Source organism: Dipodomys ordii, unplaced genomic scaffold (assembly GCF_000151885.1).
Source record: "Dipodomys ordii isolate 6190 unplaced genomic scaffold, Dord_2.0 Scaffold41, whole genome shotgun sequence".
NCBI classification, from domain to species: Eukaryota; Metazoa; Chordata; class Mammalia; order Rodentia; family Heteromyidae; genus Dipodomys; species Dipodomys ordii.
This window is the reverse complement of record NW_012267257.1, coordinates 1,815,030-1,832,986: the sequence shown is the minus strand read 5'-3', so window position 1 is coordinate 1,832,986 and position 17,957 is coordinate 1,815,030. Positions and strand designations below refer to the sequence as shown.

At 38.9% G+C, this 17,957-nt stretch overlaps 1 protein-coding gene across 1 annotated transcript in view; it reads right to left on the bottom strand.

Moving 5' to 3' along the window:
- The window catches only part of LOC105987294 (chondroitin sulfate proteoglycan 4-like), a 56,984-nt gene that overhangs the window by 20,062 nt on the left and 18,965 nt on the right, over positions 1 to 17,957 (bottom strand). Inside the window, exon 6 of the mRNA XM_013018508.1 lies at positions 11,797 to 11,995. Within this exon, the coding sequence (XP_012873962.1) occupies positions 11,797 to 11,995 (199 nt within the window). The remainder of the gene's footprint in view (positions 1 to 11,796; positions 11,996 to 17,957) is intronic.

The following is a 17,957-nucleotide window of genomic DNA, read 5'->3' as shown; positions in this document are numbered from 1 at the left end:
GAGCAGCTCAATCATGCTGCAAATTCCTAAAGGCACCTCTAAAGCCCAGCCCAACTCAACAAAAGCCAAATGTCCTCTTCTCCCCTCCCACCTTATGTCATCCAAGTTGTTGGCATTAGGGAGCTCCCAACACTTGTTTTGGGAATGACTTCTGTAAGGTCTTAGCTATGTCTTTATCAGTAAAATGTTTGTCCTATAAAAGGCCGGGTCCTTAGTGCTGAGGACTGTAATTGCTTGGCAAGCCCTCACTCCACCGACACACCTGGGAGGTTTGAAAAGCCACTGCAAAGTCTCAGAACAAAGGAAAGCTGCTCATTGGTTTGATCCTCCTTCTAAACAAAGCATTTCTCAAACATCCTTGAATCCCAGTTGCTCATGAAATGTACTGCTACCATAATAGCAAGAGTTTCATGATCACCAGGCATTGAGGCTTTTGTACTTCTTCCACAAATATTGAGGAGTTAATATGTGAAAATCCCTACAATAAGGAGCAGAGGAGATCCAGAGGCCAAGCACCCCAACCCAAAAAGCCAGCATCTAAAATGCTCCAAAATTTGAAACCTATCAAACCCCAACGTGACCTCATCAATGGATGAGATGGATTGTAGCCAAACCTCAAGTACACCAAAAACAACTTCTGCTGTACAATTACACAGAAGGGGGACTATATTAGTAAAGTATATGGAAAGCATAAATAGTTCATACTTAATTTCCATACCCAAGATAATTCATCATGTATATGCAAACAGTCAAAACAATTTCAGATAAAGTATACTCAACTTGAACTTAGAAATATCATGAACATGTTTGCCCTGCCCTGCCCTGCCCCTCCCTTGCTCCTGTCCTTTTCTTTTTCTTTTTCCTTCCCCCTTCCCTTTCCTCCTCTTCTTCCTTTTTCCCATTCCCTTGTTTTCTCGTTAGGCAACAAATCACGTATTTATTGGCTATCTCTTAAAAAGTCAGGACTACTGATCTGTTAATTCAGTCCTATGAGCAAGAAGAAATGTGCCCTATAAGTATAAAAATATTGTTAAGTATCAAATCTATCCTGTTAACTTGATATCTGGAATTTAAACATGGTTCTTTCTCTTCTCTTTTCAGCAGTTACTTAGTGAAACAACCCTCAGTGCAGTACACAAGAAAGTATCAGTATTAACTGTTCTATATGCACAAGTGTGTGCTGGTCGTTTCCTATGTTCTTGATGCACATCACCCTTTTACTACCCTGAAACTGGGGTCAGTATTATCCCAGATGACCAAACAGAGGCAAGAAGACACTGAGTCACTTACCCAAAGCAACAAAGCTCTGTAATGGTGAATCAGGATTGAAACCCAGGAAAAATTATTCCAGCACCCCGTGTTTTTTATATTCTTATTAGCATATATTATTCATAGAAAGGAGTTTCACTGTGATGCTTCCATATACATATACAATGTACCTCCATTAAATCCAACTCCACTACCTTTCCCCATCACTTCTAACAATTTCAGTGGGTTTCATTTTATACATGTGTATAAAGTACTTGAATCATATTCACTCCCTCATACTCTCTCTCCTTTCTCCCTCCCCCTCCTGTAGTATCTCACCAGAAACAGAAATTGTTTTACAATCCTATACTTCATTATTAACGGCTAGATTTTGTATATAAGAGATATTTGACTTCCTCAGTGATGTATTTTACTTAACATGATGATCTCCACTTCCACCCATTTTCCTGCAAATGATGTAATTTCACTCTTCCTTTTGGCCTAATAATAGTCCATGGTATGTGTGTGTGTGTGTGTGTGTGTATACATATATATATATATATATACATACATATATATATATATATATTCCTTATTTGTCAGTCAGTAGACACCTAGACTGATTCTATGTTTTGGTTATTGTGGATAGTGCTGCTATAAACACAAGTGTGCAGGTATCTTGACTGTAAGTTGACTTGTATTCTTTCATATATATGCTTAGGAGTGGTATAACAGGATCATATAGCAGTTTACCTTTAGCTTTTCAAGATCTGTCCTTTCAAGATATCACAGTAACCCTAAGAAGCTTGTAGCTGTTATCCCTTCACTAAGAAAGTATAATAATTTTTACAGGTATCAGAAGTTAAGCACCTCACCCAATGGTCAAGGCTAAGTGGACTTACATTTCACTCGGAAGTGAACAGCTTTAATCTTAATACTATATTGCTTATGTCATTCTACACTGAGCTCAATGGGTACAATGATATCTGAGTTAGGAAATTATGTGATTAATCATCCTGAGAGATTTTCTCCCCCTCCCCCCTTCCCAAGAGAGCCTCCTCTTCCTTTGTTCTCACTTCCAAGTAGTGCTACCCTCCTTGGCATGCTCACCCCGCCTTTGTGCACCTATCACAATGCTACTCATTCTATAGGGGCAATTCAAGGCTGTCTTAGTGACCAGTGGTCCCTGGCTATTCCAGTCTATGGGAAGATCCTCCTCTGTACCCATGTAGCACTCAGTCTATCACTTGCGGGTCACTTACTATTGTGTATTCTGCATGATGATTCTACTCTTAATTATGTGTTCCTTATTCCACCTAGTAATAAGCCTTTAATTGTTTCCTTGAGAACTAGCTATCTTTCCTTATAGTTCTTGGTTATCTCCTACTAAGATTTAAAATATTCAATTCAGTGTGTCAAGATTCATTGACTAAAAAGTTTTATGATTCAGTGTTCTAAACCCTTCAGCATCATGTGTTTAATCCCTTTCCCTTCTCTCCTTAAATTTCTTCCAGGCAGACAGATGGTCTTTTGAGGAGATGCCATACCATGACCAAAGAGACTAAAGTTATAGGCTAGGCAGTGGGCTACTTCATTTTGGGTCTAACTAGAGCATTATAGCAAAATTCTCAAAGTCAATTTGCTCAATGTTTAGAGTCAATTTTCTTGAAATAGATGCAAGTACTATTTGGGTAAATTGAAAATCTAGATCCTAAGGCAACATATATTCTAACCTGCCACCCTAAAGATAAACAAAACCAATTATAGCAGTCAATGTGAAAACATTGTTACAAAATGTTCCTTTTTCTGAGGAATAAATCTTGCAGAAAGGAATAAAATATGTTTCAATTAAATATATAAGTATATATGTACATATACAGTATACATACATTTTACCTATGTAAATATTATACACATAGCTACAATATATATGAAAAATAAGACTGAAAATTAAAATATTATGTATATATATGTATTTATATAAATGCATATATATATGCATTTCACTTAGAAGCAAACTCCTTTCCTACTTTAAGTTAAAAACCAATTTTCAAATTTGGCGAAGCACAGAAGCTATGATTAGACTAAAACATTCACCTCACTATGTATGCCAATAGTTATTTTGGCTTGTTATACAATTCTTACAAGTCTCAGACCAGGTCCACTTTTTATGACCAAGTGTGAGTACATACAGGAGCCAGGACAGAAACAGCCAAAGTCTGGAGAGCTGGCAGAGAAAAATCCAAATGGTATGGGACCAATATGAATTTTAATATTAACTAATGCCAGGTTGAAATAGATCTTTAATCAAACACAGTAAGATGCACAACATTTCTATATGACCATTGTTTGCTCACTATAGATAGATAGGTAGATAGATAGATAGGTAGATAGATAGATAGATAGATAGATAGATAGATAGATAGATAGATAGATAGATAGATAGATAGGTTTTTTCCCCCTCTGGTTGTTCAGGTTAATATATCAATAACACTGAGAAGAATACAAGAATACTGAGAAGAACTTCTATCAGGGACTAGAGTTATGGCTCAAGCAGTAGAGCAGCTGCCTAGCAAGCTTGAAGCCCTGAGTTCAATATCCAGTACTGCCCAAAACAAAACCCCATGGTCAGGAAACTGGCTTCTAAAACAGAGACAACCCTGCAACGAAAGCCTCCATAGAAAGGAAGGGGGGCCTGTGAAACCCCGTGCCTGATGCTAGCACAGGATTTGAGATAAAGGTCACCATTCCATCTTGCATCCTAAAACTACTATCAGTTACACAATCCTGACCCTTCCCTTTTACTTCCCAAAAGAGAATGATCAAAACTTCCATATACATACTTTATTTAATTTAAAGCCTTATAGGATCCCATTGTGGAAGATGAAAAATAGAAAACATCATAAAAGCACAGAGTATCAGCATTTGAATATACAATCTGTAATAGGAACAGATTTTCGTATGTAGTCCTATAGAAAGCAACAGATTTCCATGCTATTTTAGAACATAGAGGTCATCAAGGTATATATGTCAGCAGTAGCCTATACCTGACATCTTAAGTCTCGCAAACAAGGCAGAACGCAGCCTCCCTTCTCTTATATGAAAAGGTTGGAGCTGGAAGTCTAAGGGAAAATGTAAAATGGGACATGGAACATTATCACACAGAAGCAGGAACCAACAATCCTTGCTACAGAAGCCAAGCAAAGCAAAACTCAGTTGGGTACCTGGAAAGAAGAGATGACATGTTCACCAAAATCATGCTCATATATGAAAATTCAACTGTTGGGTCATTGCTACCTGAGAATATTTGGGCTGAAAAAAAGCACCATCATCAACTTGAATAATCTGTAAAATGTCTACCCTGACTGTACAGTCTGTAATTGCACAGTTCTCATTTTCATTCCCTCTCAAATTGAGATCTTTGTCAACTGCAAAAGCCACTCAATGGAAATGCATGTGAAAAAAAATCTGTTTTCTTTCCTCCTGGCCAGGAGCTAGTCCAGGAAACAAGTCACATTGTAGAGACAGACAGCGTCAGAGAAACCAAGAATACTAACAGAACTAACAAGTCAGAGGGAGCTTTGGAAAGAGAGTGGCTCTCTTTGGGATCTGAGAAAAACATGCAAGTTCTACTAGTGAGTTTTGGAACATATGGAGGCAGATGTAAGGCTTCTTGGAAAAGGAAAAAGACAGTTACCCAAGGCTGCGTCCAATGCTAGGCAGACACCTATGAAAAGTATGTTTTATATTGTTCTAGAAAGGTGACAAAGGAATTTTGGCCACTTTAATAAATTTTCCATTTCAAAATAATAGTAAGTAAAACAAGACCCAGAAATTTGAAAGTCTGTAAGGTGTAGTCATTCTGCCCCTCCTTTGATATAACTAATTGTCGTCGGTTATTAAACAAGATCTCTGTAGCCAGAATAGATTAAAAGTATTTAGTTTGTTGCAATAAACCCTGATTATAGAATATTTTAACAGTGTACCCAATTGTTCATATTACCAGGGTATAATTGTTTGCTTGTCTATGTCTTTAAACACTAATTGCCTTGGGAAAAAAAACTGAGAGAAGCATTACACTATTCTCAGGAAAAGAAATTTAGAATAGAAAAAGAAGCTTTAAAAATAGAAGGATCTTGGCTAACATAGCTTATGCTGTATTTTTAAAAAATCTTTCTTTTCATAAACTCAAAGGATGAGGATAACTAAAAATTTCAAAATCTCCCTTAAAAGCAGTTTTTCAAAAATTAGTAACAAGCAGAAAGTCATTTTCACTGAAGTCCACTACGTAAGTGTGAGAGCCCTCCACCCTTCACTGTTTCCTGGCCAAGTTACATTCCTTCTTGAAGCCACAAAGCCTGCCAGATTCCTGATTATATGGCCTACCTTGTGTCAACTGCAGAGACTGAAGGATTGGCAGAGGGGCCAGACCCATGGATTCCAATCCCTATTCCATTTTAGGACCAACTAAGATTTTTAAAAGTTATGCCCAGTCCATTTCAGAGACTCTCACTTAACTAGTCTAAGATAACCAGAGACATTGTTCTCTTTTTTTGAGGTGGGGGCGGGGAAGGGGTGCTGCACCTGGGGTTTGAACTCAATGCCTGGGCACTGTCGCTAAGATTTTGTGCTCAAGACTAGTATTTAACCATTTGAGTTACAGCTCCACTTCCAGCCTTCTTTTTCTCTTGGTGATTAATTGGAGATAATAGTTTCAAGAACTTTCCTGCCTAGGCTGGCTTTGAACCATGATCCTCAGACCTCAGTGTCCTGAGTAGGTAGGATTATATGCCTGATTGACATGGCTATTTTAAAGAGCTTTCCAGCAGTTGGAAACACAAGCTAGTACAACCATAATTAATTTTTTAAATAATATCTTTCTCCATCTATGCTTTACTGGTAAAGCATATCACCTGAGCAAGTCTCATGATGTGCAGAGTTGCTTTTGGCCTCCTCCTCTCCTCCACCAATATTCAGGGTATGATAAAATTTTATGATTTCCCATGTTTCCACCTCAGTGCTTTTTTTCTGAAATAACAAATTCAATTTTTTCTCTCCTTTTTAATTTGCCTCTGCCATCGGATAAATCTTTCCCCTTCTGTGCAATGTGAGTATTGGCCAGAACAGCTCATTTAGCTCCTTCCATGTCAGCCAGGCTGAGATTCTTGGCAAAGAACCATCTAGAACTTCACTCACTGAAACCATAGACACCTCCCAGTACTGCACAGGGTTTTTATATTCCAAATACAAAAATCCCAAGAAAGTGATGGGCACATCCAGCCTGGTTCTCTGCTCTGTATGAATTCTGCATAGAGAGTAGCACAGAGCATGTTGGACCGTGGTTCTCTGCTCTGTATGAATTCTGCATAGAGAGTAGCACAGGGCATGTTGGACCGTGAAGATGGTCGCTTTGGTGACTCTGCACTGGCATGCCCTCCAGCATGAGGGAAAGAGAAAGACAGAAGGGTTTCAGAGAGCCCAGTCCTGCTTCCGTTAAATTCCTGCAGAGAAGGAATTCTTTCTGGGGCTTTCTCAATGTGGTTGGCGCCATGCTACAATAAAACAACACTTTGTACAATGCAGCTGTCTGAACAAACAGAAAAACACTTTGGGGCTTCTTCCCACCCCCTTCCCCAAAAAACTTGTTAAAACTCTTACCTGGAAAGATGCTTAAACCTCTATTTATTTCTAAGCTAATGATCAGAGCTCGAGCAGTGATGCTAAAGATTTGTCGAGGTGCAAGGTTCAATCCATCAGTAACCTGAAAATTAAAACCTCCTGACATTGCTCCTTCAAAAAAAAAAAAGAAAAGAAAAAAAAGAAAGAAAATACACTCTTGTCAGTTTGGTAGTTCTGCCAAATCCATCCACCTTCACCCTTGCCCCCACCACCACTTTCTTTGAAAAATAGTTCTTATCAATTTAAGAATGTGTTAATACAACTTCAGAGTTCACTGAATCAAATATAGATATGTACTACACAATGATGTTTCACTCAATAACAAACCACATGTGGTCTCATGAGATCATGTCACTCAGAGATCTCTCAGCCATCTTTGTTTGTGTATGAACTCTCTATGATGTTCACACAATGACAGAAATCACCTGCCAACTCATTCTAGGATGTATCACTAACTTTAAGTAATATGTAACTGTTCTACCAAAGACACAAAGTTCAAACATATCAATGAAGACCTAAAAATGCAGATGCAATCTGGGAATGGTGGCATACGTGTAATCCCAGCTACTCAGCTACTCAGCAGTAGAGACAAAGGGATCAGGGTTTGATGCCAGCCTAGGGAAAGTTAGGGATGATACCCTATCTGAAAAACAAACAAAAAGTAGCTACAAGCTACTTCTTGTAGCTCAAGCAGTAAAGTACTTTCCTAGCAAGCAGAAGGTCCTGACTTCAATCCCTAGTATAATAAAACAAAATATAAAATAAAATTTAAAATAACTAAAACAGAAATTCATCCAATCTGTGACATAATAAAATAAAAAGGAGATATCATTTCTGAAAATTTTTCTAACATAATCATCACTGCATTTTGTTATTCTGAAATTAAATTATAGTGTAGTAAAGTAATACATAACTATAATATATATACACCGATATACATATTCCCTAATAATTTCTGAAATTTTGATAATGCTGAAAATCAAATAGTTACACTTTGAATTACCTAACTACCTTAAGCTGACTCTATTTTGAGGAAAGAAAGGGAAGGGAAAGAATCGGGCTTGCTTTTGTAAAATTTCTACAAGGAGAGAATTCCACCCCCACACTTCTGCCAAGGGATTATGAATAGCAATAAAGTTAAAAATTAATATGTGCAAGACATAAATCAAGATGGACCCACATTGATCCAGTTCCTGAGAGGACTTTACCAATCTGACTCACACGGCACCACGCATGATCACTATGCAGACATCCCATCATCCTAGGAAAATGTCCAGCCAGCAGTCCATTTAGAGGCCTGTGCTGGGTAAGAAATGGCTGCCCTCTGGGACATGTGGCAAAAGGGGAAAGAAAGCAGGCCCAACCTGACTCTGCAGTTAGGTATGAGCATCCCTTAATATCACAGTTTAATAAAAGCTTTGTAAATCGAAGGCTTGAGAACTCTCAAGTCTCTGTCATTTACATAAACCCCGAGAATTCTGATTTCTCACACAAAAAGGTTACAGATCGTTAATTTTTCCCAATATACTGACAATGAGAGAAAAACAAAGACAGAGAGAAAATTTAGTATCTTCCTAACTCAGAACCAAATGTTATTTTGCAATTTTGTTATCCTAGAAATAGCTCTTTAAATAAAAGAAATAGCTCTAGAACAATTTCTAAAGAATTTTTTTCTAGAAATAGCTCTTAATGAAACACAAAATCAAGGACAGAGTATTCCCTACCATGAGCACTTCAAATATTTCATAAGCCCAGAAACAAAATGGAAAGGGAAGCAAAAGAATTCTATCGAAGCCAATACAGAGGCTGGATGTGGTAGTCCATTACTTATCATCCTAACTACAGCAGGAAGTTAAAATGGGCAGATAGCAGTTCAGGTGCATACCCGGAGTACACAACCAGGAAGGAAACAAGACTATCTCAAAAGTAACCAGTGCAAAAGTGGGCTGGAAGTATGTCAGGTACCTAGCAAATACAACACACACACACACACACACACACACACACACACACATGCACGCACACACAGCACATGGGGAAAGAGAGAGAGAGGGGGAGAGAGAGAGAGAGAGAGAATATTATATTGTGACCTAACAGACTAATCAGGACCAAAGAAAGATAAAAATGTAAACACAAAAAGAAGGTTGCTTGGGTAAACAAATGCAATCCTGCTACTCAGTATACACTATATGGAAAATGATCTGTGTAACTTGTGGACAGGGATTAGAGAAAGCAACTGGAGGAAAGTAAAGGAAGGGATCATATTATCCAGAAAAACATGTGTACTCCTTACCTGGCTTATAAAATGCTAACCCCTCTGTACAACACCTTAATAATAAAAATAAAATTATATTTTTATAAAATAGGGCTGCCCTGCGGATTTCCTATTATACAGTCTCTGATTTTCCCCAACAGTACTTTGAGAAAGACGAGCTTCAGGTAATCACTTAGCCTCTCATATCTTGGTTTTCTCAACCCACTTAGGTTAAACGACACAGTGAATTACCTTAATGGCAGAGGACTTCACAAAGACAAAATGCTAAGAGAGACTAAACCTCAGTCTTTGTTTGGGACTGAGGACAGACATAGGCACCAATGGAGAACCAGCTGGCTTCAGCAAGACTCCTCTGCAGCTGGGCTTCCAACTCTGAAAGTGATTAGCTGGCCTCACCATCCATTTAGAAAATGTAATGGATCAGCCCTCCTGTGAACCTTGCCTTTAACTTGCCTTCCTGCTTTTCTAGGAGACATTATCATCTCTACTTGCCAAAAGCAAATATTGACCTGGCAATTGACAAATCAATCAACCCAGAGAGTTCATGTTTATTTAAATCCTTCATGGCAAATAGTAACTCCAGGTTTTTCAGCATGCTCTGTCCTTCCGTGAGTGAGAACTCCTGAAGAAAGCCCAGTTTTAGAGTTGGGCCAATTTAATCTTTCTAAGACTCTGTTTCTTTATTTCAAAAATGGGCTCATTACAAGTGTTCAGGGGACTTCTGGAGGTGATGTGAAGTAAGTGGTGTGGCAGGAGAGAATCAGTGCCTCCCCCTCTATACACACACACACACACACACACACACACACACACACACATCTCCATAGCAGCTACCCCCAGAACCATGATAAACTTTCTTTAAAGAGAAAGTCGTAGTTGTAGGCCCTTACCTACTACTACCTAGCCTTTTGGTACCTAATACTGAAAAACATACAAAATTAGAAGAAACCTCAATTCAGTGTCCCTTTAATGAATTGTATTTTATTACTGAGCACATGTGTACACACTTTAAGAATGGAAACATGCACATGTATCCATGTGTCATCTAGCCTAGAAACAATATATATGTAAGTAGATTTAAGATTGCGTTACAGGTCTGACTGTCACACATTATGATCTATTGGTTTGGAACTAGTGGAGGGGGACATTCACATAGAAAATTATTTTGGGATGCTTTGGGGATCTTGTGTGGTAAGTCCAAAAATAATCAAGACATTACCGTATTTAGATTTAGATGTAATCTTATTTTTATTTTCTTTACTATAGTTTTAAAGAAAGTAATTGGAAGGAGCAGGGGACATGCCCCGAGTACTAGAGTACTTGCCTCATAGGCCTGTGACCCTGAGTTCAACACCAGTGCCAAACAAGTCATAGTGATAATCGGAAAAGCTCATGCTCTCTCCTTCCCAATCCTTCCAGCTGCTACCAAGAGCAGCTGGAAACAAAGCCAGGCCACCTTTGCAGTGTGTCTGGGTCACCCCTTCTGCTGATTCCTGGCAGCCATTTGACTGATTTATTGATGAACAAAAGAAAGCAGAAAAGGCCTTCAATATCTAAGTCTCTCAAAAATACAGTTACATTCATTTGGTCACGTATTCATTCCTTGCTCAAATACTTGCTTTGTTCACTGGTGTTATTTCCAGCACCTAGAACATTACTACCTCACACATTATTTCTTTGTTTTCTTATTTGTTTGTTTGTTTTTGTGGATTTGGGTTTTTTTGAGGGGGAGTTTGGGTTTTTTGTTTGTTTGTTTCTGGCCTTGAGCTTTTTCCCTCACTGCTGGTGCTCTACCAGTTGGGCCATGCCTCCACTTTCAGCTTTCTGCTGGTTAGTTGGAGATAAGAATCTCATGGCTTTGTCTTCCCAGGCTAACACCAAACCATGATTCTGAGATCTCAGCCTCCTAAGTAGCTAGGATTATAGTCATGAGTCTATGGCACCTAGCTTTTTTTAAATTTGTTTTTAGTTTACTATAGGTGATGTACAGAGGGATTACAGTTATGTAAGTTAGATAAAGAATATATTTCTTTTTGGACAATGCCACCCCTTCTCTGGCTCTCTCTCAGTTTTTCCCTCCCATTCCCACCCACAAGTTGTATAGTTCATTTTCAACATAGTGTCTAGTGGGTACCATTGGGCATCTAGTTTTTTATGTCATTTGTTTGACAATTTTTACTTATTAAACAACTACTCTTTACTAGTCACTCTTCCAGAAGCTGAGAATACAAGAGGCTTTGTCCTTAGTGTGTTTACATTGCTATAGGGAAAACAGGCAAGAAATAAAAATGAATGTCCAAGTCAATCTCCAGTGATAGGTGAGGGGAAGAGACGGAGAATGACAAGAAAACAGATGCTATGGCAAACTTGGCAGGAAAAGGCTCAAAGTTTATAACCAGACTTCCGTGCTAACTCGAATATGTGGGAGTCATAGAGACTCTATAATGTTTGTAGTTATTGGCTTTACCAAGAAATATTACAGCCTTGGAAAGTTTCTATATGGTTTTTCAGTGAGCATCTCTTATCGATACATATCACACTAACAACGGATCAAAACACATTTTAGTTCCATGCTGCTTGGCTCTGGGACATACCGGCATGTACAAACACTAGTTGGCCCTCATTGATTTGAGCCTGGGTGAAGTTCTGGATGCTTTGACTGGGAAGGAACTTGAAAGCCAGATGCCCATTACTGGGTGGAGTAACCCAGTAGACCAGGTCCTGCGGGGAGGAGTCCTCATCTTCTGCACACAGGTCACCTCTGGTCATCTCTGTGACTGAATTCACCCACACCTTAAAAAGAAGAGACCCACATACCTCTTGAGAACCCATACTAATCCTAACACATTATTAAACAGGTATCTAGGACATAAACCAAATCAATTCATCAGAGGTTGAAAGCATGAGATTTCTTGTTCCAAAGAGACATATAAATAAAGCCAGATGAAATGCAAGGCATGTATAAGGGTTCCATAAAAATAGTATTCATTTTACTCAAAATGAACTAAAGTTAATACACACTTATACAAAGCAGAGCTAATGGATACCTGTCAATGCAATAACCCATGGGCTCTCAGATTACACAGAACCTACCTCACTAGGTTCTATGTATTACTCTAAGATTCACATGATTCCATCAGCTTTTAAATAGTTGAGGTAAAAACATACGTGCCTCCTTTTTTTATTCCCTAATTCTTCCTGTCTGTGAAGAAAACAAATACCTGCTTCTTTCCTCTTGACCATATTTGTCATATTGATAGCTCCCATGTATGACTGCATCTGAGTAACATGTTGTTTTCCACTTACATGTAAAGTCTATTTACCTGGCCTGAACATCTAAATTCAACAATTCACCAGCTATTTAATTGAGTTCCTATCATGTCCCAGGAAATGTTTTGGGCGCTTACAGTATAATGATAAACAAACAAAAGATTCCTGCCAGGGAGCCTCTGTTCCAGGGCCAAGAGGGCGAGGACACAGAGAAGGATGGAGGAGCATAATAAGGGAGTAAATTACATAGTCTGTTGAAAGTTACAACATCATGATAAAACTGAAGCAATATCAGCCAGGCTCAGTATGGAATGAATCTTAAGGAGGAGGCTCTGTGGAAGACAGGCTGGGAAGAGGTAAGGGGGAGGCATGTGACTATCTAGAGGACTAATCCGACAGAAGGAATAACATAAATGTGGGAATGGCGTCATTGACATGAAGAGCAGTAAAGAGGAAATAAGCAGGAGGAAAATAAGCAAGATGGAGATTTTTTTTTAAAAAAAAAGGATAAATCAGAAACATAATTGATGGTCAAATCCTACATAGTCAAGCACTGCCTTCAGAACCTCGCCTTGACCATGAGTGCAGTCAGAAATCCGAGTAGGCACTCTGGTGAGAAGTGATCCAGTATACAAAACACACAGTTCTTCTGGTTTCTATGTTGAGAAGAGCCCACTGGCTGGACCAGGGTAAAAGCAGGGAGACCAGTTAGTGGCTGACTATAGTAACCTCAGGGAAGAATGAAAGAAGACAGGGATGGAAAGTTGCAGAGGTAGTAGGCCACATCCAGCTCTGGGTGGTCTTTGAAGGTAACTAAATGTCTGATGAACTGAATGTGAGGAGGCATGGAAGAAGGGAAGGAGGAGGGAAGGACATCCTGGTTGGGAGTGGGGGAATACGTAGAGAAAAATCCTTATCCATTGAAAGGAGGGATACTGTGGGGTAGAAGACTGAGAGGAACATCAGTTCTGTGATGAGTATGTTGAGTTTTAAATGCCTATTTGAGAGTTTAGAATCATGGAATCACATGATATTTTCACAAGCGCTAAAAACAAGTGGTTTTATCACAAACTCAGTTTTCATATTTCTGTCTGTATTTATTTATTTTCTTAACCACAAAAACACTATGTGCACATTCCTAAGCTTATGTATCATCCTTCGCTCTCCGACTAGTCTTATTCTGATCTACGCATTTTACCAACATGTTTAAAATGTCACTCCTAAACCATCTAATAGATAAGTTGCCAGGTTAAAAGGAACTCTTTGCTCAGTAAAATGGGCAATTTATGAAGTAACTTAACCCATGCCTGATCATCTACTAACTGCCTAAGCAGAATTTGAGACTGAAGGTCAAAAGACATATACATTTCTGGTGTTTTCATACAAAGCACACCAGCACTAGAAGAGTAAAAGTCTACTCTAATGCCTTCTAATGATCTAACCATTGATAGCATAGGAAAAACTTGTTTGTGAGTCATCATTAGCTTTTTGGAAGTTTGTGGATGAAAGCACAAAGTAATTGCACTTAAATAAATACTCCCAAACCAGGTGGTGGCTCAAGCCTTAATCCTACCTACTCAGAAGGCTGAGATCTGAGGATCACAGTTCAAAGCCAGCCCAGGTAGGAAAGTCTGTGAGACTCTCATCTCCAATTAACCTCCAGAAAGCTAGAAGTGGTGCTGTGGCTCAAAGTAGTAGAGCATTAGCCCTAAGCAATAAAGCTCAAGGACAGCACCCAGGCCCCGTGTTCAAGCCCTACAACCAACAAATAAATAAATACTGCCATACACTCCATGTGTACATGTGTATATGTGTGCAGGCACACACACACACACACACACACACACACACACACACACACATTAGATGTATACACCCAACTTCATGGTTAAGTCTTCAGGTGACTATGCTGAAGAACAATACATCCCAATAACAATAGCACTGCTCAGAATTCTTCCATAGAACTCATTTTCAGGTTATTCACAAACATTATATTTTGTTTTTGTCCAATGACTGCCTAGGTTCAAGTCCTTGCTTTGTGAATTTGGCCATATTTCTTAGTTTCTCTGGGTCTTATGTTCCTCATCAGTAATGATGAAGGTGCTTATATATACTGAATGATTTAATCTAAAAGTACTTAGAACCACTATCCCTCATATATAGAGTTCTCAATAAATATTAGCTCTATGTAACCCATCTACCTCATCAGCTTCACTCTAAGCATTTCTCTCTCTCTCTCTCTCTCTCTCTCGTCTCTCTGTCTCTGTCTCTCTGTCTCTGCTGTGTGTATGCGGTTTTTGCTTGGGATCAGATCAAACCAAAGCCTCTCACACGGCAGACTAGTGTTCCATCCCTGAACCACAGCTCCAAGCCCAGATACGATTTTTTTCATGTTACTTAACAGTCATTCTGGTTGTGATGACTGTCACTACAGAAGCTGTTCTCTAGTACACAATGCAGATTATGTCTAACTCTATATCTCCACAAAGAGAGGCATAGTTTATCTGCTCAATGCTGATATTGTCAGCGGATGCTTCTATACCTGGCCATGTGGGTTCTACTCACTGACGCCCCAGTCCCATGCTCTAAAGACACTGACTTTATAGTAACAACTAGAAACATTATTCAACTTCAACTTAATATTCAGATTATAAGGTGTTAGCCTTCACTCAACCCAGTGAAAGATTTCCATAAAATAAACAAGTTGGTGCAGTTCTGGGCTGGCTTTGACCTGCAGTTCTCTGGAGCTCACTTCCTGAATTGCTAGCTTTGAAGGCAAGAGCCACTTGTGCCAGGCTTCTTTCTCCTTAATTTTATGCAAGAGTTTGTGAAAATTGGCATTACGTCTTTCATAGACGCTAATAGAGTTCACCAATGAATCCATTTGTATCTAAAATCTTCTTTGTCCTATGGCCTTAAGAACAAAGTTAATTTCTCCAATAAGAATAGGCTTAAACAGGTTATCTTTATTTTCTCCAGTGAGGATTAATAGTTTGTAACTTTCAAGGTGTTTTTCCATTTCATTCAAGTTGTCAAATTAATTTTTTTAAATGAAAATGTTAAAAAAAAAACAATTTGGCTTGTCTAAAAACAAAAATGTCAAACTCATCTGTTCCAGTTTTGTCCGTATGTCTAATTCTCATTTCTTCAGAGACTCAAGCTAACTTAGACATGTGCAGTCATTTCTCTTCCTGTAACTTCTAGACTCTTTTTTTTTCCCCACCACAGAGCACAAAAGAGCTGGACAAAGCGCATTTCCCACTGCAGTTGTACCACTGTGAGCCTCGCATTTCCCCCTCCAGCCTCTGAATACACCAGCCTCCAAAACAAATAGGAAACTTGCTGCACAAAGTAAATGCTAGTGCCCTGTGGCTCTCATTTCTACTCAAATAAAATGTAGTTTAATTAGCAGCTCCCAGTGCTTCAGGGGAGGCCCAGTGCATGGCAACGGAGATTTCACATAGGTGGGGAGTACAGTGACCTTGTACTTTTTTAATCCAGGTGATTAATAGCCCAAGAAATCTAGTTCACAGAATGAATATCCAGAGGAAAAATCAACACTAGAAGCTAGAATGATACATATGATACATTTTTTAAATTCATCTTTAGCTTTAAGAGGATGTTAGTGGAGTTTAGAAACCTAATTATTATTGAATTTAAGTCAAATTATGAACCTAGTATTAAAGACCCCGACTTTTGCTTTGGGGGATTTTTGGTGGTGGTGGCTTTTCTTTTGGGGGGGATTGTTTTTATTTTTGATTTCTCTGTGTGTGTGTGTGTGTAGAGAGAGAGAGAGAGAGAGGGAGAGGGAGAGAGAGAGAGAGAAAGAGAGAGAGAGAGAGTGTCCTGAGGCTTGAGCTCAGAGCCTTGGCACTATCCCTGAACTTTGGTGCTCAAGGCAAGTGATCTACCATTTGAACCACAGTGCCACTTCCAGCTTTTTAGTGATTAATTGATGAGAGATGAGAGTTTCACAGACTTTCCTACCTGGGCTGGCTTTGAACCACAATCCTCAGATCTTAGCATCCTAAGTAAGCTAGGGTTATAGGCATGAGCCACCAACACCCAGCCTTTATTTTGAATTCCATATGAGGTCTGTGAAATGCTCATGAGTTCTTTGTCCCCAAGTTTGACCCACCCAGGACCTTAGCTCTCATTTCAGTAATAATTCTTTCACTATGTTTAACTCTCAAAAGTTTTTATAGTGATGTTAAGTGCCTAACAGAAACAAGTAGGATGTAGCTCAAGATGTATTATACTTGGCTAGCATATAGAAGGCACTACGTTTGATCCCAGTATTGAAAAAGAAAAACAAAGAAAAAGAACCAAAATACAAGTTAATTGTTCCATTTGAGTGTAAAAAAAGAAAAAAAGACAAAACATACAGTAATATAAAAAAAGAGAAACTTGAAAAATAGGATAATGGCGCTCCCTTGTGGAAACAAATATTTTTATCAGATAAGCATAAAAATCATTGGTCATGCCTAACACAAAAGTACACACACAGTAAGAATATATTTCAGAGTAAGGTGCAAGAGACTTACCCCCAAATGTTCAAACTCCAATTAATATTTGCAATTTGTCAAGACACAACTTACCCTCATTCTATTGAAAGGCCTTAGAGATCTGCTGATATTCACTGGCTGAAGAAAATGCAATTTTCTAATCACAGGTGAAAGAAGTGTACTTAAAATGCTGGAACAGAGATTCACATTTAGAATTCTGATCTAGAACTCCCATCCAGCATCCTAGAAGCTGTCAGGATCCCCTTCCCACCTCCCATTCCGTCTCCTTTCCCCAAGTAGACTAGAAATGAGTCTCCTTTTACCTCCTCTATGCCCGGATGGTAGGTAAGGAGAATGAGTGCCTGTGCAAGATCATCTGTTGTTACTGAGAAAATTCTGGCTGAAAGTCATAAACAGCACAAAATCTGGAGGTCTATGATAGTCATATCTGCAAACCAGTAATTGTCCCAATCTTCTTATCACTGCCTGATTTTGTTAATCTTTCATGTGTGTGTGTGTGTGTGTGTGTGTGTGTGTGTGTGTGTGTGTGTGTGTGTGTGTGTCAGTGCTGGGGATGGAACTGAGGGTCTGGTAAATGCTAGGCAGAGCTCTACCTCTGAGCTACATCATCTGGCTGTCACTTATTTCTCGTTTAAGTTCCATTTTCTTAAAATGGAAATAAACTGTCTACTTCACCAGGTCCTTGGACACTGTCATGATAACCATAGGAAGATGCAGTAGGGCACTGTGGCTATGAGTTCAAATGATCTTTCCCTCTTAACCTGCTACCTACCACAGCTCTCCCTCCTTCAACCTTGGTCAAGTACCTAACCTCCCCTGTGCTAAAGACTTCCCATCTTAAAAGTAAAAATGATAGCCTTCCTATATAGTTGTTGAGGAGTCACATAAAGAGCATATAATGTCAGGCAGTAAACACTATGTATTAGTTACCAAAATGCTTGTGTAAATGGTTATGATTG